The 15,868-nt window shown below is 36.8% G+C and overlaps 1 protein-coding gene across 2 annotated transcripts; it reads left to right on the forward strand.

Annotated features, from left to right (window-relative positions):
* Positions 1–330: 330 nt before the first annotated feature.
* Positions 331–10,466, forward strand: PIK3R1 (phosphoinositide-3-kinase, regulatory subunit 1 (alpha)). Of its 2 annotated transcripts, none has more exons than XM_010189709.1 (10): positions 331–630; positions 4,200–4,302; positions 4,970–5,068; positions 5,195–5,375; positions 5,845–5,970; positions 6,999–7,141; positions 7,420–7,596; positions 7,694–7,762; positions 9,683–9,853; positions 10,277–10,466. In XM_010189709.1, exons 1-10 carry the CDS (start codon positions 615–617, stop codon positions 10,464–10,466), a joined length of 1,275 nt encoding a protein of 424 aa, XP_010188011.1. In that variant the 5' UTR covers positions 331–614. The 2 variants fall into 2 exon arrangements, with proteins under 2 accessions (XP_010188011.1, XP_010188010.1); XM_010189708.1 differs by lacking the exon at positions 331–630 and adding an exon at positions 2,726–2,831.
* Positions 10,467–15,868: the final 5,402 nt, after the last annotated feature.

The following is a 15,868-nucleotide window of genomic DNA, read 5'->3' on the forward strand; positions in this document are numbered from 1 at the left end:
GACTTTAGCACTGCGCTCAGCAGCCAGTGACAGAGGCTATTTTAAGGCCTCTGACAATGGTCTTCTCATTTACTTAGCTAAAATGAGAAAGTTAGCCCTGCATTGGCCACTTGTTAGCTGATGACAACTTTTACTTTGAATCTATCTCCCCCTCCCCCACCTGAAATCCCTGTCTCAGCAAATATTTGAACCTACCCAAGTTAATCATGAAACTGAGATCTTTATCTGAGAGGGACGTGCATGCTATTGAGGGTGGTGGTTTCTTTTTTTTCCTTTTTACAGTCCTAAAGTCAGGTTCACTTTTTAATGATGAACCAGAGTAAGTAGATACCTTCTGCACAGCACAGAGCTTTAAGCAGTTAAGAAGAGAGAGAAGGCTTGGATTTTCGCACTGCATGTTGCAGCTGTTTTAGGGATTTTTATGGAACATCGGTTGGAAAGCAGACCAGTCTCTTCTTCAGAATTTTTTTTTCTTCATTGCTTCAGAGAAGCTTCCTAGTAAAAGGAGGTTTGGTGGGTTTTTTAATTGAGATTTTTATAAGAGGAAACCAATTAATTTTTCAGGTTATTGGATTGTATTTTCAGGCTGTATTACAAGGGGGCAAGCATTTGCGATGCATAATTTACAAAGTAAGTGATTTTGACTTTCTGAGTGTGTTTTCTTCGTCACCTTGTAGAAGCATTTTACTGTAATTGATTACCAGGTAGACATTTCATGGTCTTAATACATGTGAATGAAGTCAAATGCCTCAGTAGCTCTCTAGGTTATACAGGGAATGGGCAGTCCTCTATCTGCCTCCTGTCTTTTCCTGCCTGCAAGCTAGGATGGTCGGAGCTGAGCACTAACCCAATCATACAACTATGGGCAGTCCAGAATTTGGCCACCAGTGAAACACTCAGGAAGTAATATTTCCTGAAAGCCCTTACTCAGCAGAATAAAAAAAACTTACTGATCCCACATGAGACCTAAATGCAGCAATGTAGTCTTTGTAGGAAATCTTTACAACCTAATTTAAGTAATTACTTTGGCAACTCAACAGTTTGGGTAACAGGTCAGCTAAACCTCCCAGTTCAGTGTTTGGACTTGTGTCGGGGATGATTTTAGGTATCTCATTTCATTTTGGAAATTGAAGGAATCTTTGGAGTACATCTACCTAAGCAGGGAGGGGAGAGTCAACTTCAGAATGAATTGAAGCTTGTTGAAGTAAGCTGGCATGCATTTTTTTGTACTCCAGACATGTTCTTGTGTGTTAATGCTTGTCTAAAAGGGGTAAGCTACTGAGGGGCAGAGAGAAGGGATAGATATGTGTGAAATATTTGGGAAGCATATAAATTGTGTTAATTTTTTTAATGAGTATTTGTGAGATAGAGCACATTTCAGCTGCACCAGGATTTCTTATGATGTTGGCACAGATAGTGGCTACAGCTAGTCTTTGTTGTGGTTATTTTTGGTACCTGGTTTTCTGCCTCCGTAGATTATAGCAAGCATAAAGTACTCACATTGCTTTACATAGCATTCTGCTCTTGCATTAATATTCTTCATTGTGCATGTTTCTTCCAAGAGGTCTGAGAGAGTTACAGTCAGCGTTGGGGGGGGTGGGGTTAAGGAGGAGTATTTCTAAATGATAGAAGAATACTAGAGTACTGATGACAAAGTCAAGGAAGGAAAGGGACACTGAGGAGGGACTCTCGCTTTTAGAAACAATTAACTTGACAAATATCTCAGAACAGGGTAGAGAAACAGTGTGAAAAGACAGACTAAATCTTGTTGTATTCTGACACACTGGCTTTTTATGTTCAGCAAAATCATGCTTCAAGATCTTGCTCAGTTTTGACTGTTTTCCAGAGTTTAGGCAAGTCTGCTGAATGTAAGACTACAGTGTTTGGTTTTTGGATTTCAAAATTAGTTAATCTAGATAGATTAGAATTGTATTTTATTAGAAAATGATAAGGGGGGGAAGACATCTCTGCAGGAAGCACATTTTATATTGTCAAGTATATCAGACCTGTGTGTCCATTAAAATAATAGTAATCTGCACAGTTTAAAAACATAATCCACATTTCATTATATGGAGTTATAAATGCCTCAGTGTACGTATGTGTAAAATGAGTGTGTAATGAATACACACACACACACACACACACACACACACACACACAGAGTCAAACTCATTTACCTTCCACATCGTTAATGTGTACAGTAGGTCCAGAAGCCTTTTAAAGCTTTTTGAAGGGTGAACTTCAGGCATCCAAGCAGGGGAATGCAACCGAGATGCGAGCAACCTATTTCTACAGGGAGCTGCCGTGTGTGCAAGTGTGCATGTGTTGTGTGCGCCTGTGTGTAAGAGCTACGTGCTGCAGCATATCAGCCTTTTGTCATTCTGCCAGGGCTGGACTGTACCATGCTGCAAAGCCAGGAAAGCGAGCTGGGAAAGCAGGCGAGGAGAGCACACTTGCTCCTTTTGTTTGTAATGCCAGGTTTACATAGCAGTTCTGCTAAGTGTAGGTCCTTTCCAAAACTGTAATTGTTTTAAGATTAATGTGGAACAAAATGATGAAACAGGAGTGGTCTGGTGACATTATTTTGACATGATTGGCTGAGGATTATGATGTAATAGGTTACAGTGCACCCCCTTATAGGTTTTAAAATTAATTCCAAGACACCATTACAAAGAGAGCTTGACTCTTTTCTTGCATTTGAGCTCACTCAGTGAAACTCATACAGATGTACAATACTGTTTGGAATATGGAAGAACTGGATATAGAATATCCTAAGGCAGATGTAAACTGTGGCACAGACTTGATGTTTTACATAGAGATGGATCCACCAGGTAAAGCTGCAGTCTTACTATAGAAGACTTAATTAATTTTGGTCTTTACGATAGCTGCTGAAAAATTCTTACTGGATGTGTAGGATTTCTGTACTTTTTCATTGATACAAATAATTTTTCTTTTTTTCATAAATTAGAATTACATTGGGTTTTAATGCATGATTATAGTAATTAAAATCGTAACCTGTAGAATTACCTGTCTGCTTACTTAATTGAATTTTTACTGAATTGACCTGTTTCTGTCTTGATTTTATTCTGTCAGATGTCGTTCTGGTTCTGCTATTATATCATAAAAATTTAGTATTTCTTTTGTTATTATTTTTGCTATCTCTGTTGCAGAATGTGACTAAAAGGAGATGCTGTAGTAACACTTTTATTTCCTGAAAAAGTGATTACAAATCATTGTTTTGCATTGTTGAGGAAAAGCAGATTTTAAAATCTAGCAATATTAATTGAATACCTGGTGTTGCATAATTTTTCACATCTTATAAAAATACTACACTATCTTGTTATATATTGCGACTTCAAAAACATCGTCTTTTGTAGCCAGTCATATATATGTCAGGGAGATTTGTAAGGAATGATGTGCTTACTGGAGAGCTAAAAGAGATGGGTTGATTTTTAATCCTGATTCCAATGTAGTCCCCCTTGCTACTAAGTCGGAAGTACTGCAGTATCTTCTCTGGCACCCACTGGTATACGTATGCAGCTTTGACATTGAGAAGAGGGGGATGTGGTTTTTAATCAGTCCTGGCATTTGGAACACAATTTATTCTGTAGAATGCTAAGATTAACATAAGGCATATCTGGGTCACAGATGGGTTTCTTAAAGTGTTTTTTGGCAAATCATCGCACAGAATGCTGAGGATCACAAAAACCCAGTTCTTCTTAAAATATACAGTATTGCTGTGGGTTTGCATCTTTTATTACTCAGCTTCTAAGTGAGGAAGCAGCAATGTTCCTCTAAGATGATTACATAGGAGGAAAAAAGCCTGAAATTTTACATGTTTTATTATTTATATTCACATGAAGATAGTGGAAGAAGGGAAAAGCAAACTTCAGAATTTTCTGTTCTCAAATGCTTTCTTCACAGGGGGAGGAGATGAGTATGGTATTATATTTTGCTTAAAATATACTACTGCACGGGTAACATACTTTTTTGAAACAGCATGTCTTTCTTGTTAAATTATATTGTTTTCAGTAAAATATCCTGATTCCTCTAATGTCTTCTAGAGAGTGTTAGTGATGGAAAACTATTCTGTAACTACTCTTTTTTTTATTTCATTCATATAATAATGTAATAATTTCAAGGAATATATGGTCAGGTTTTCAATGAGTTATAATTTTTTTTTCTCCTTTCATCTGCAGCGCTGCCTCCTAAGCCACCAAAACCTAATACAGTAACTAACAACAGCATGAATAACAATATGTCATTACAAGATGCTGAATGGTACTGGGGAGATATCTCAAGGTAAATCAGCTCAAGACATGCATTTCTTTGGCTTTATGTTCTTGCTATGATATTCTCTGTGCATGTGTTATGCTTAAGTGTAGACAAAAATACAGTTCTAAGAGCCATTTTTAGAATATTCTCCAACACAAACATATTAACAGTTGGTTTTATTCCAAATGTGACTAAAAAGTTACTGGCAGTCAATTAGAATGTAGTATGTGAGATGATTACTGTTACTTTAAGACAAAATGCTAGAATGAAAGGACAGCACCAAGAAATAAGTGTTTTCTTTCATCTAGTCTTTCATCCAGAACCTCAACTGTATGCACAGTAGTTAACAAGTCAGACTAACAAGTGCCATATATTAGCAACATTTTTAACTGTACTATATATAGATACATTAGACCAGCACTGGCTGCTCCAGTTGTGCAGGCTTGTATGAACAGGCAGAAAGACCTCTGCATTAATATAATTTTGTCTAGCAGTGAGAGGACATAGGATAGACCATTTTTATATCACAGTTGTTCTCCAGCAATGTTAAATAAGCTATTAAATAACTGTATTAATATGGTGATCAAGAATGCTTATAAAAAAACCTTATTTTAGAACAAAATTTAGAGCACAGTGAGAGGATAAATGAGTGAGAAGTAGCTGAAATGATTGGTTACTTTTGCTTTCATTTTAGAGAAGAAGTAAATGAGAAACTTCGAGACACTGCTGATGGTACCTTTTTGGTACGGGATGCTTCAACCAAAATGCATGGGGATTACACACTTACACTGAGGTAAGATTAGTTATGCTAGGTCTGTAATACTTGACAGTAAAATGCAATACTGCGTTGAAAATATAGTGTTCTTTAGGAAACAGTACTTGGAAGTATGCCTAACTTTTCAACAAACTTCATTTGCAGGAAAGGAGGAAATAACAAATTGATCAAAATATTTCATCGAGATGGAAAATACGGCTTTTCTGACCCATTAACTTTCAACTCTGTGGTCGAGCTAATAAACCACTACCGGAATGAATCTCTAGCCCAGTATAATCCTAAACTGGACGTGAAATTACTGTATCCAGTATCAAAGTACCAGCAGGTAATTTGGTCTATTTTCTTTGTGTTTCATTTAAATATATAGAAATTACTGCAGAGTGCGGAGTCATTTATCATGAAGAACTTTAGCTCTGTTAATATTTGAAAAAATAAAGTAGGTATAAAAATGGATATTTTGTTTAAAATAAACTCCACACTTTGCATATAAATAATTAAAACTTCAAATACTGTAGATACATAGGAAATAATCTTGTTCATAAACATCCCACTCATTAATGATGAAATGTATAATTTGGGGGATAAAGCTGAATGCTTGCAATGCAAAATTTCTTTTCTTCATTACTTTCTCATTTGTGCATTATGAATACAGTATATTATATCTCTGTATTGATTAAAGAGGAGTCACATTTACCATGTAACCATCTATGCATTTTTAACCAGTGTTATCCTGCAAATCCGTGCAATATCATTGTTTCTTTATGGAGTATCTTTTCTTCTGGTGATCATTCCAGGATCAAGTTGTGAAAGAGGATAGCATTGAAGCAGTGGGAAAGAAATTACATGAATATAATACCCAGTTCCAAGAAAAAAGCCGAGAATATGACAGACTCTACGAAGACTACACAAGAACATCTCAGGTGAGCTAGATTTGAAACAAAAGGGATAGTGGAAGACTTCTGTAGATTTAGAAGAATATTATTTTAAATTCATACTGCCATTGCCCTCCATCCTCCTCCCCCTTTCCTCCGCCACCACTACCACTGCCCAGAAGAGGAAACATATCTGATGTGCTTGCTCAGTACAGCAGAATCGCTTACTCATGTTTGAACCATCACCACCTGTAACTTAACCCACCCTGTGCCCAAGTCTGACATCTGCATCCAAAGCAAGCACAGAACTATCTTGATTTGTCAAGACTTCTGCATACTGACTTCATTAAGCTGAGTTGTGGTTTTCAAGACGCATTTGCAGGGGAGGTTTATGTATTACTAGTTTTTGAAGGGTCTGGTTTCACCTATGCAGGGTAGAGAGATGACGTGTGCAGGAATGAAAAGCTGCCTCTATCCTTCTTTCAACTTAATTATTAGCCAAGTCTTAAGTGCCAGTAAATTAGTGCTGTTTACAGACTCAGAAACAAGACTTCTTCTTAAAATGTGCAGGAAATACACCTGAAATAATTGAAGAAAGGTGTAGAAGTGCAGACAGCTTGAACTAAGCTCTTAAAAGACTTAGCTATTGCCTAGCTATGTAGGGGCAGGAATATGGACTAGAGGACCTTTTGAGACCTGTCCAGGCCAATATCTTACACTTCTAGTTCAGAAAGCCAGGTGTACCTCTAAGGACATTAGTTGGTACAAAGGGCAAAGTGCATTGCCATAAGGCTGTAATCATCACAAATAAAACATATTTATACAAAACAAAGATTGTAGCTAGCTCTTCATCTAGCAGTTTTTCTTTCTTGGAAAACCTCATCATAGAGAGTCTCATAGTGGCCTTTTGCATAGGCCTGTCCCATGTGTTATAAGGCTCTGCAGACAGTGTGCATTCTGGTAAAGAGATATTGGAAGTTTTCTGTTACAATTTACTGAAGTGTTTCAGTGATGCAAGCCAAGAAATCATCCCCTCTATCTGAAAACAACTGTAATAACAACTATTTTATTTTCAGGAAATTCAAATGAAAAGAACAGCTATTGAAGCATTTAATGAAACAATAAAAATATTTGAAGAGCAGTGCCAGACACAAGAAAGATACAGTAAGGAATACATTGAAAAATTCAAAAGAGAAGGAAATGAAAAAGAAATACAAAGGTCAGTATTTGTATTTGCATTTCAAATTGTATGATTTTGAAGAAAGAAACAACACCAAGTATAGATTGCAAGATGGCAAGTTTAAAGTTGTTCAGTTGTAAGTAAAGAAAGCCTCAAATGGAGTAGATTTGAACTTGCAAAGTGTATAGCCACATCTAGAGACATAATCTGTTCTCTTAAGTCTCTACACCACTAAATAGCAGATTATAAAGTTATGAATAAGGCATCATTGGTATTCTATGATTCTATGATTCTGTGATTCACATTATTCCATTCAGAATTATGCACAACTATGAAAAACTCAAGTCTCGAATAAGTGAAATTGTGGACAGCAGGCGCAGATTAGAAGAGGATTTAAAGAAGCAAGCTGCTGAATATAGAGAGATAGACAAGCGTATGAACAGCATTAAGCCAGACCTCATACAGCTGAGGAAGACAAGAGATCAGTACCTGATGTGAGTATCATTATGAATTTTTTTTAAGTTGTTTTTTTTATTATTGGTATCCAACTTCTATGACTAACAATTCATTGTCTTTGCAATTACTGTCCAGGTGGCTGACTCAGAAAGGTGTTCGTCAAAAGAAGCTTAATGAATGGCTTGGAAATGAAAATGCTGAAGAGTGAGTATTAAAAGATTTAAGTATTTTTGGTATTTCAAATCATCTTACATGGCAGTGAGATAAAGCATATTTAATTCCAGGACACAGAGGAAATCACAAGTCTAGGTCTCCAGTAACAATGCATATTCTTAGCACATGGCAGCATAAATCATGCAAGTACTAGAAAGGACTCTGTCTCACTTCCTGCTCTCCATTATTCAGGAAAATGCGTAATCAAGTTACTATAGCAAAGCACTGGAATTTAACCTGTGTCTTTATTCTTGCCAGCAAAATAAAGATCATAACGTGTTAGTATCTTATAGAGATGCTATATGGATGGACAAATTGTTCAGAAGATCTCTTAGGCATGGGCAAGCGTTTTCCAGATTTCAAGTGTTGGTGCCATGGTGCTGTCTAGTATAGTGATACCCACATCAGTGTATTACATTACTATTAGAAGTGATAAAATTGTATATGATGAAGAGTGGTCCTTCTCTGGTTTTGTGGTCTGGTTAAGTTTCCTGGGAAATGGCAGGATAGTGGTCTGTCATTTCAGCAATTTTTTTCAGCTTACTACAAGTTCTGACAGAGCCTTGGCTAATGAATAAGTTTCACTTCATTTCTGGGAAAAAAGCAAAAAGCACCTGAGTGGTGTGAATGTAGACCAAATTTAAACAAAAGCAAGCCACAAAATAATATCAAAAGTGTAGTAACAGTGAAGAATGAACAAATAGAAAAACAAAGTTCTCCGAGTAATACTCGTATCGACATTTTCTGCCTATGTAATTGCCTTTGCATGTGTTTTACGCTGTCTGGCTGAACACAAAGCAGAAGCAGCAGACTGACAATGACTGTTTTGTGGATTTACATTCTGGCCTTATCCATATCTATTTTAATTTTTCTTGGTTTATTGAGCCTTCTACTGTTATTCTGGAAGTTGTGCATCTTTGCTGTGGCTGCATTGGTAGAAGCAGGGGATAAAAATGGCATACATGTTTTAAAGCCATGTTGTTCACTTAGTCTTAGTACAGTCTCACGCTCTCTCTGTATGAGATTGCCGATTTCTGTAGATTACTTTGAGCACCTTCAGAAAGACAGAAATATGGATGAGGGAGAAGGCATGTTTTCTCAGACCAAGGAAAACCAATTAAAAACCTATTACAGAGAGTATAAATACATTAGCCACAGACTGATTGCAAGCTGAGCAGGAGAGGCAGGGTCCACCAGTGCAGGCTCCTGGGGGAGTGGGGAGCTCTGCAACTGCAGAAAATCAAAGTGGTGTCCACTCAGCTGAACCAGAGACATCTTCTTTCGTGATGGGCTTTAGCTTGGAGGGTTTCCTATAACTCTGAATCAGCATTATGGTGGCTGTTCTGGTAGAGAAGACCCCATATTATTCTCATAATCTGGTTATAGGGAGAGAGACAGCACTTTAATACTCCAGCCTTTCCACAAAGCCATGTGCCCTATAAATAATTAATCTGTCTACCTGTACAATTCCTTATAGCTTTCCCAAGCAGCAGCTGTAATTGATACATTGCATGATTTTTCATTGTTGACCATGTGTTCTGATATTTGGAAATAAAGCTGACTCAGAGGGTATTGATTTAATTGGGCTTGCTATTTACCAAAGCAGTGAGGAACAGCAGAAGTACTGAAGTGCTCGCAACAGAATCTGAAAGATAAAACAGCATCCTTTTATATCCTTCTCCAGATTTACATGAGTGTTTTAAAAAGAAACAAGAACCTGAACTTAAATTTTGTTTTTATTCAGTGGTTTAAATGATGCAGTTACATGGTTTATATCCGTAGTTTTACCAGGGAGGCATCCTATTAACCACTGACTTACACTTTTTCCAGTAATATGAAGTGAGGACTACTTAAGTAATGGATTTTGCTCTGCTATGTGTTTCACAAACACGTTTTGTCATATTTCAACAGCCAATATTCTATGGTGGAAGATGATGAGGACTTGCCCCATCATGATGAGAGAACATGGAATGTGGGAAATATCAATAGAAGCCAAGCTGAAAATCTGCTGCGGGGGAAGCGTGATGGAACATTCCTTGTTCGAGAGAGCAGCAAACAAGGCTGCTATGCCTGCTCTGTTGTGTACGTACCCTAATTTGTGAATGGTCCAACCAACATTTGAGACAACTACCTTGAGCCGGGGCCAGATAGACACTTGCATGTGCATGGATCCCATGGGACCTTTGGGCTTAGAAGCAGACCGAGTCCCTGGGCCATCCCTAGTGCTGCTCTATTTCCTACACAGCTCAGACCCATGCTACTCCCACAGATAAGACAGGAAACCAAAGCATGGATGCACTCCTTTATGTGCAGCTGCTAAGTTCTGCCTATCTCCTGCCTCCTGAGCTAACACAACATCTGGGAATTTGGGTTAAACATAGGCTTATAAAGACAGGAATACTATGTAGTGACTAGCATTTTAAGATTCATTGCCAATACCTTATTTTCTAGCTTAACTTTACTGTACTGACAAACTAAAACCTGGTTCCTTTTGTTCTTCTTTAGGGTGGATGGAGAAGTAAAACACTGTGTGATAAACAAAACACCTACTGGGTATGGATTTGCAGAGCCATATAACTTGTACAACTCGCTCAAAGAACTGGTTCTACATTACCAACACACATCACTTGTGCAGCACAATGACTCTCTCAATGTCACACTAGCCTACCCAGTATATGCTCAGCAGAGGCGATGAAGATCTTAATACTCTGGGTTGTTTGTTTTTTTGGTTTTTTTTTTGTTATTTTGGGGTGGTTTTTTTGTTTTGTTGTATTTTTCCTAAAGAAAAAATCTGACATCATTGAGGCCTCTGGAGAGAGAAGGCTCCTTTCAGCCTTACTCAAGAATTTGAGCTGCAGTATGAAAGCTGTCTGTCTTCAGATGGGACTAAAGCTTTCCTTCACAACTGCAGTGGGAGAGATCACAGCATGAAGCTGTGAATGTACATTTCTAATCTGAAGTGCTTTTTTTTAATTAAGAGAAGAAAAACACAAGCGAGAGAAATCCTAACCTGATCTCCCTGCAGGGACATAGAGGCCTTTAACCATGGTGCTTGTTTACGACCACTTCTGAAGCTTTACCAGCTAGAACTTTGGATTCTGCAGACACAAGATGTAAGAGTTCTTTGTCATTCAGTTATTGGAATTTCATGGTCACAACCTGGCATGGATTTGGTGTTGCTGCACTCAGTGGATCCAGACACAGAGCATTGTGGATTTTTTGTTTCTGATGAATGATATGTAGCAGAATGGCACTTTCATTTCTAATGGACACTTTAAAAGGACTTCAGTTACAGTATGTTGGTTGGAGTAATTGTTATAGCAAAGTGCCAGGAAGTGTTTTGTTGAGACATTTAAAAATCCTGTTTTAGGACTGAAGAAAACAGGACTTTCAATGGCATACAGTATATAATAATGTACATAGGATTGGATGACTTAACTATCATTGATGGAAATTATCAATACCAAACTGCTTCTCTTTCTGTTTGCTGAAAGCTGAGTTCTTAGACTGTGCTATGCAATACTGAGTTTTCTTTAGGCTGTAGTCTTCTCTCAAGCGTATCTACAGGTTAAGCTGTTTTTTCTTTGTTGTTTCCTTCTTTTTTTCTTTCTTTCTGCCTGAGAATATTTTTCCTGATGATTATTTTTTGTTACTCATTTTGTCATTTGGTTGGTTTTAGGTTTTGTTGGTTTGGTTGGTTTTTTGGGCGTTTTTTGGTGGTTGTTTTTTTTTTTGTTTGGGTTTTTTTTGTTGGTGGTGGTGGTTTTTTGGGAGGAGGGGTTCTGTTTTTTGTTGTTGTTGTTTTTCATTTTAGTTTTGTTTTTTTTTAATGTACAGGAAGCCAGCAAGAGTTGACTTCAGAATTAAAACTATGAAATCTTTTACAATTTTCTTTGTATAGAATATTGAGCTACTAGCTCAAGGTTTTAAAAGTTTGTAATTTTTTTTCTTGACTAAATATTTTGTTGGGCAGTGCCTGATAAGCTTCAAAGCTGCTTTATTCAACAAAAAAAAATATATGGACATTACAAAATATCACTGAGTCCAACAATATTGTTTCAGAGATATATTAGAATACGGTACCATGCTATGTTTGCTTCTTGAAGCATTTTGAATTTCTGTCATGATTGTCTTTGTATTTGGAAGACAAAAAATTGTGTATTCTTCTCTAATGGTGATTGCAGAAAAAAATGGGGATATTTTGCTACTTGGGTAGATAGTTCAGATTTTAGAATTAATCTACTCTTTGTAGTAAATAAATGACTTCTTGACCTACTGTGGCAGAATTTTTGTCAGCATGTAAATGTATTTTCATTTCATATGAAGGAAGTTTCTCTAATCTGTTGCCTAGGTTTGTTTTTTGTATTAGTATTATGAAAAGAAAAAAAGCTCCCACCTTTACTGAGAACATTTGGATACAACATAGAGCTACTTAGGACAGGAAAATGTCTGATTTGAAAATTATTAGGCTATAATATTTACTGTCTTTGATTTATTTTCATAAGTTTGTAGACTGAGGCAGTATCAAAGTGATCACTGCTTTAATTTCAGGCACCATAGACTTACAGAATTATGGTTTAGTTAATGGAAACATACATTAATCCCACTAGAGCTAGGAATTACTTAGAATTCTGGGACAATTCACTCTGAATGGTTTGCAGTGGTTATTTTTTGTCCTGACTACTGAAGAAATTCACACATTACAAACTGATAAAGTTCAGATAAATCTTGAATAAGGTTTGACTAAGTTAACATACAAATTTATTCTTCCCCACTTGTGCAATGACAAGACCCATTACTATTAAAGTGAGTTGCACACACAATCAGAAGAGTAAGACCCATGAAGTTCTCTTATAATAGCTCTGTTGTAGAGACACATGTGTTTTAATTCAAAGTATGCAGTGCTTTTTAAGCCATTGGAAATGATAAGAAATTTGCCAGTCTCCAGTAGCTTTTATATTATCTTTTGATTGTTATATTATTCCTTCATTTCCAAGGCTGTAAGGCTTTTGATTTTATTTTGATTTTGCGCTCTTTGTTTTTTAGTGGATTGTCTTTGCTTTCCTATAGATGTATTTTCTTACTAGAATTTATATTGGGAAACAAGATTCAATCAACATTAATGCTTTTGGAATAGTCATCACTTAGAAAATTATTCTGAATATTTTTTCTTAATAGAATTTTAGTCTTCATGCCTTCCTTTCCTAATTCCACACTCTTTTCAGGCCTGTAGGACCATGTAAATTTGGTTTACTAGTAACGGGTTTTACTATGAAGAGCACCAACAGTTACTCTAGCATGCCAGTTATACTGCTGGGCTTGAAGTTACAAATTAGTTCAGTATACAACAATTTAACACTTGTAGCAATTCAAGATACTCTTTCAACATATATTAATTTTTGAATGTTAAATACTTTAAGATTAAAATTGTATTTCTTTCTTTATAGGCAAAATATATATAATCTGAATTGATGTTTCACGTAGCATTTGTTTAAAAATTTTATCATAGTTAGGCATTTGGATCTAATTTTCCTTATATTAAGAAAACCTCTGCTATGCCAGTGGGCCATATCCTTAGCGTGCCCAGTCCAGTATGGGATATCAGTTATTCCTGTCATGCTGTATGACTTCTCTTCATCTGTGGTTGTAGCAGAGGAAAAAAAAAATGTGTGTGCAAATTTGGCACTTGCTTTTCTTGCACAAGCAACTATGAGTAATAAGCACTATGTTGTAAGGCTGAGTGTTTAGGGCTTCCGAAGTGGAAGTTCTACCCACACAGGGTCTGTGCAATTCGCAAGGATCACTTACACCCTCCAATTGGCATGAGTGGGTTTTCTTTGGTACTTACATATTGTGTGGCCTCTGTGTTTCCCTCCCTCCTTAATGCACAGAGCTGCCAAAGGCCCTATTCACTGCAGAGTTGTTTGTCCTTAATGTACTATATTGTTCACTCCAATTTTGATTTGATCTCAAGCAGACTAATGTAGACAGAAAAAAGCACATGGATATAACTGAAGAAACATGGTGCTTTTCTGTATTTTGATTGACATGTAGTTTTTCCATCTGATATGATTCAAGGGTAGAATTTGTTTTGGTTTTTGTGGGTTTTTTTTTGTTTGAGGATCTTTTTTGTTTCATTTTAAATCCCTGAGTGATGCTGCACTGCAGCAGCACTTTCATGAGGCCTTTGGAAGGTATGAGACATAACACAGAACCAAAATCCACAAACAGGAGTTTCTGATTTTCTTGAGTTGAAACTTGAATTTTCACATTTGGGGATGTGTATCTGTGCATATGCGTGCACACTTGCTATTTTTATGTATGAATAGATCCCAGTATAGGTGCATTTTCACTAAACATTATCATTTTGCTGAATTCAGTAAATGATATCATTAACCTTCTTTAAAGGATCACACACACACACATGCACACAAGACCTTTGTGGGTGCAGCATGTTTCCAGATACAGTTAGATAACTGAGTTTATGTGTTGTGGGATATTTTCTTTTTTTAAGAAAAAAAAAAGGCAAAAAAAAAAAGCTTGTCTGTAAGGTTTAGTTATCTAAGAAATCTTGTCAAGCAATCTGTAAAACCAAATCTTCAAATTTTCCATTGGTGTCAACTGTTCTGTAGTGAAGAAATGGCTTTGTCTTGTAATTGGCAATGAGATAATAATGCTTGGGAAAACATTCTGATGCTTCTAATGGGGAAAACTTCCGCTGATTTTCACACAGTGCTTTTGCTATGCATGATATTAAGTTCGGAAAGTGAATCCTGATACTATTTTTTTTCAGATTCACTTTAGAAATGGGCAGCTCAAAGCACAATGCCTCCCATGGGACAAGGTTCCAAAACGCAACATTTTATATAGAATCATGTTGTATTTACTGCAGTTGAAGACTGAACCGGACTGTGGGAGTTGGTAACATTACATTGCACTTGTCCTAATGAGACTGCATTAGCTGCCCAAGATGCTGCTATTTTTTTTATTCTTGTTTTTAAAAATAAAGCTCTGTTCTGTTAAATGTCTTTTAAAACATTAAGATTACTTTTTTTTAGATTGTCTTTGAGGAGGTGGAGGGTAAAGTGGGTTGTAAATTGCCTTTACAAGGCAAGAATGAAAACATGCCTCCTTGAAGTTTTGTGAAGCTATAGAGTTAATGGAGCTGTGTCTTGTTTTTAAATTGCTTTGAAAATTGTAATAAGTCTTCAAGCAAAATAAAAGTTGTTTTGAAACTGCATTTCAGTTGTCGAGGCTTCAGTAAGGACTGAGATGTCTACCTACCAGCATCCTTGTATGTGACCTCTTTTGAAAATGAGGCCCAAATTATCATATTAGAGGAAACCGAGGAGCAAATAATTTCAGCTGACTTACAGCCATCCTACGTATTGAACTGAATGCAGCCGTTGACTAGCTTCAAAATGGTTTTGCGTCAAACAGTGCCAGAATGACAGTTCTGCTCATCTCATACTCTTGCAAAAGCAGTACAATACTCATGATCTGTGATCTGCCTTTTACACTGCAGATGAAGTTCTGGTTCTTAAGAAATCAATGTGAGTTTTGTCTCTGATTTCCATGAAGCCAGCCTGTCAGCTTTTGTAGCTAGAAGTCATTTACAAGCTTCATAGCTGCATCTAATTGTGAAAACCAACACGAGAATGGAGAGGGAGGAAGTGAGGGGGGACTGGGCAAGAACAATTCTGAGCACTTTTCTTCCCTTCATTGTTGGTATGTGATATCTGATTTGTTTGAGCCCATCCATATCTTACCCCAGAAGAGGTCCTTCGAGGAAGTCAGCCTGCCACTCCAAAAGCAGAGATTCCTGTTCTCATTTTGCCACAAGATTTTCATTCCAAAATACGCCTACATTTTGCTTGCAGTGGTCACGTAATGCCCCCTGACTGAGGTACTCGGCATAGGCTTGAAATAATTACTAATAATCACAACATTGTCACTGGTCCTTAGAGGTTCTTATAAGAAACAGATTAACAGCTATTCTCATATTTTTAGCCCACTTAATAGAAAGTGGAGCTAGATCTCTGGTGAATGTGTCTGTTGCAGTTTTTCTTTTAAAACAGACACTGAGTTTATCCCATT

Source organism: Mesitornis unicolor, unplaced genomic scaffold, assembly GCF_000695765.1.
Source record: "Mesitornis unicolor isolate BGI_N332 unplaced genomic scaffold, ASM69576v1 scaffold32128, whole genome shotgun sequence".
Lineage (NCBI taxonomy): Eukaryota > Metazoa > Chordata > Aves > Mesitornithiformes > Mesitornithidae > Mesitornis > Mesitornis unicolor.

Excerpts from the sequence above, each read along its gene's own strand:
- PIK3R1 (XM_010189708.1), top strand. The coding sequence starts at position 2,726 with ATGTACAATACTGTTTGGAATATGGAAGAACTGGATATAGAATATCCT. Across the intron at positions 7,597-7,693 it reads ACAAGAGATCAGTACCTGAT|GTGGCTGACTCAGAAAGGTG; the intron begins GTGAGTATCATT and ends ATTACTGTCCAG. Across the intron at positions 7,763-9,682 it reads GGAAATGAAAATGCTGAAGA|CCAATATTCTATGGTGGAAG; the intron begins GTGAGTATTAAA and ends ATATTTCAACAG.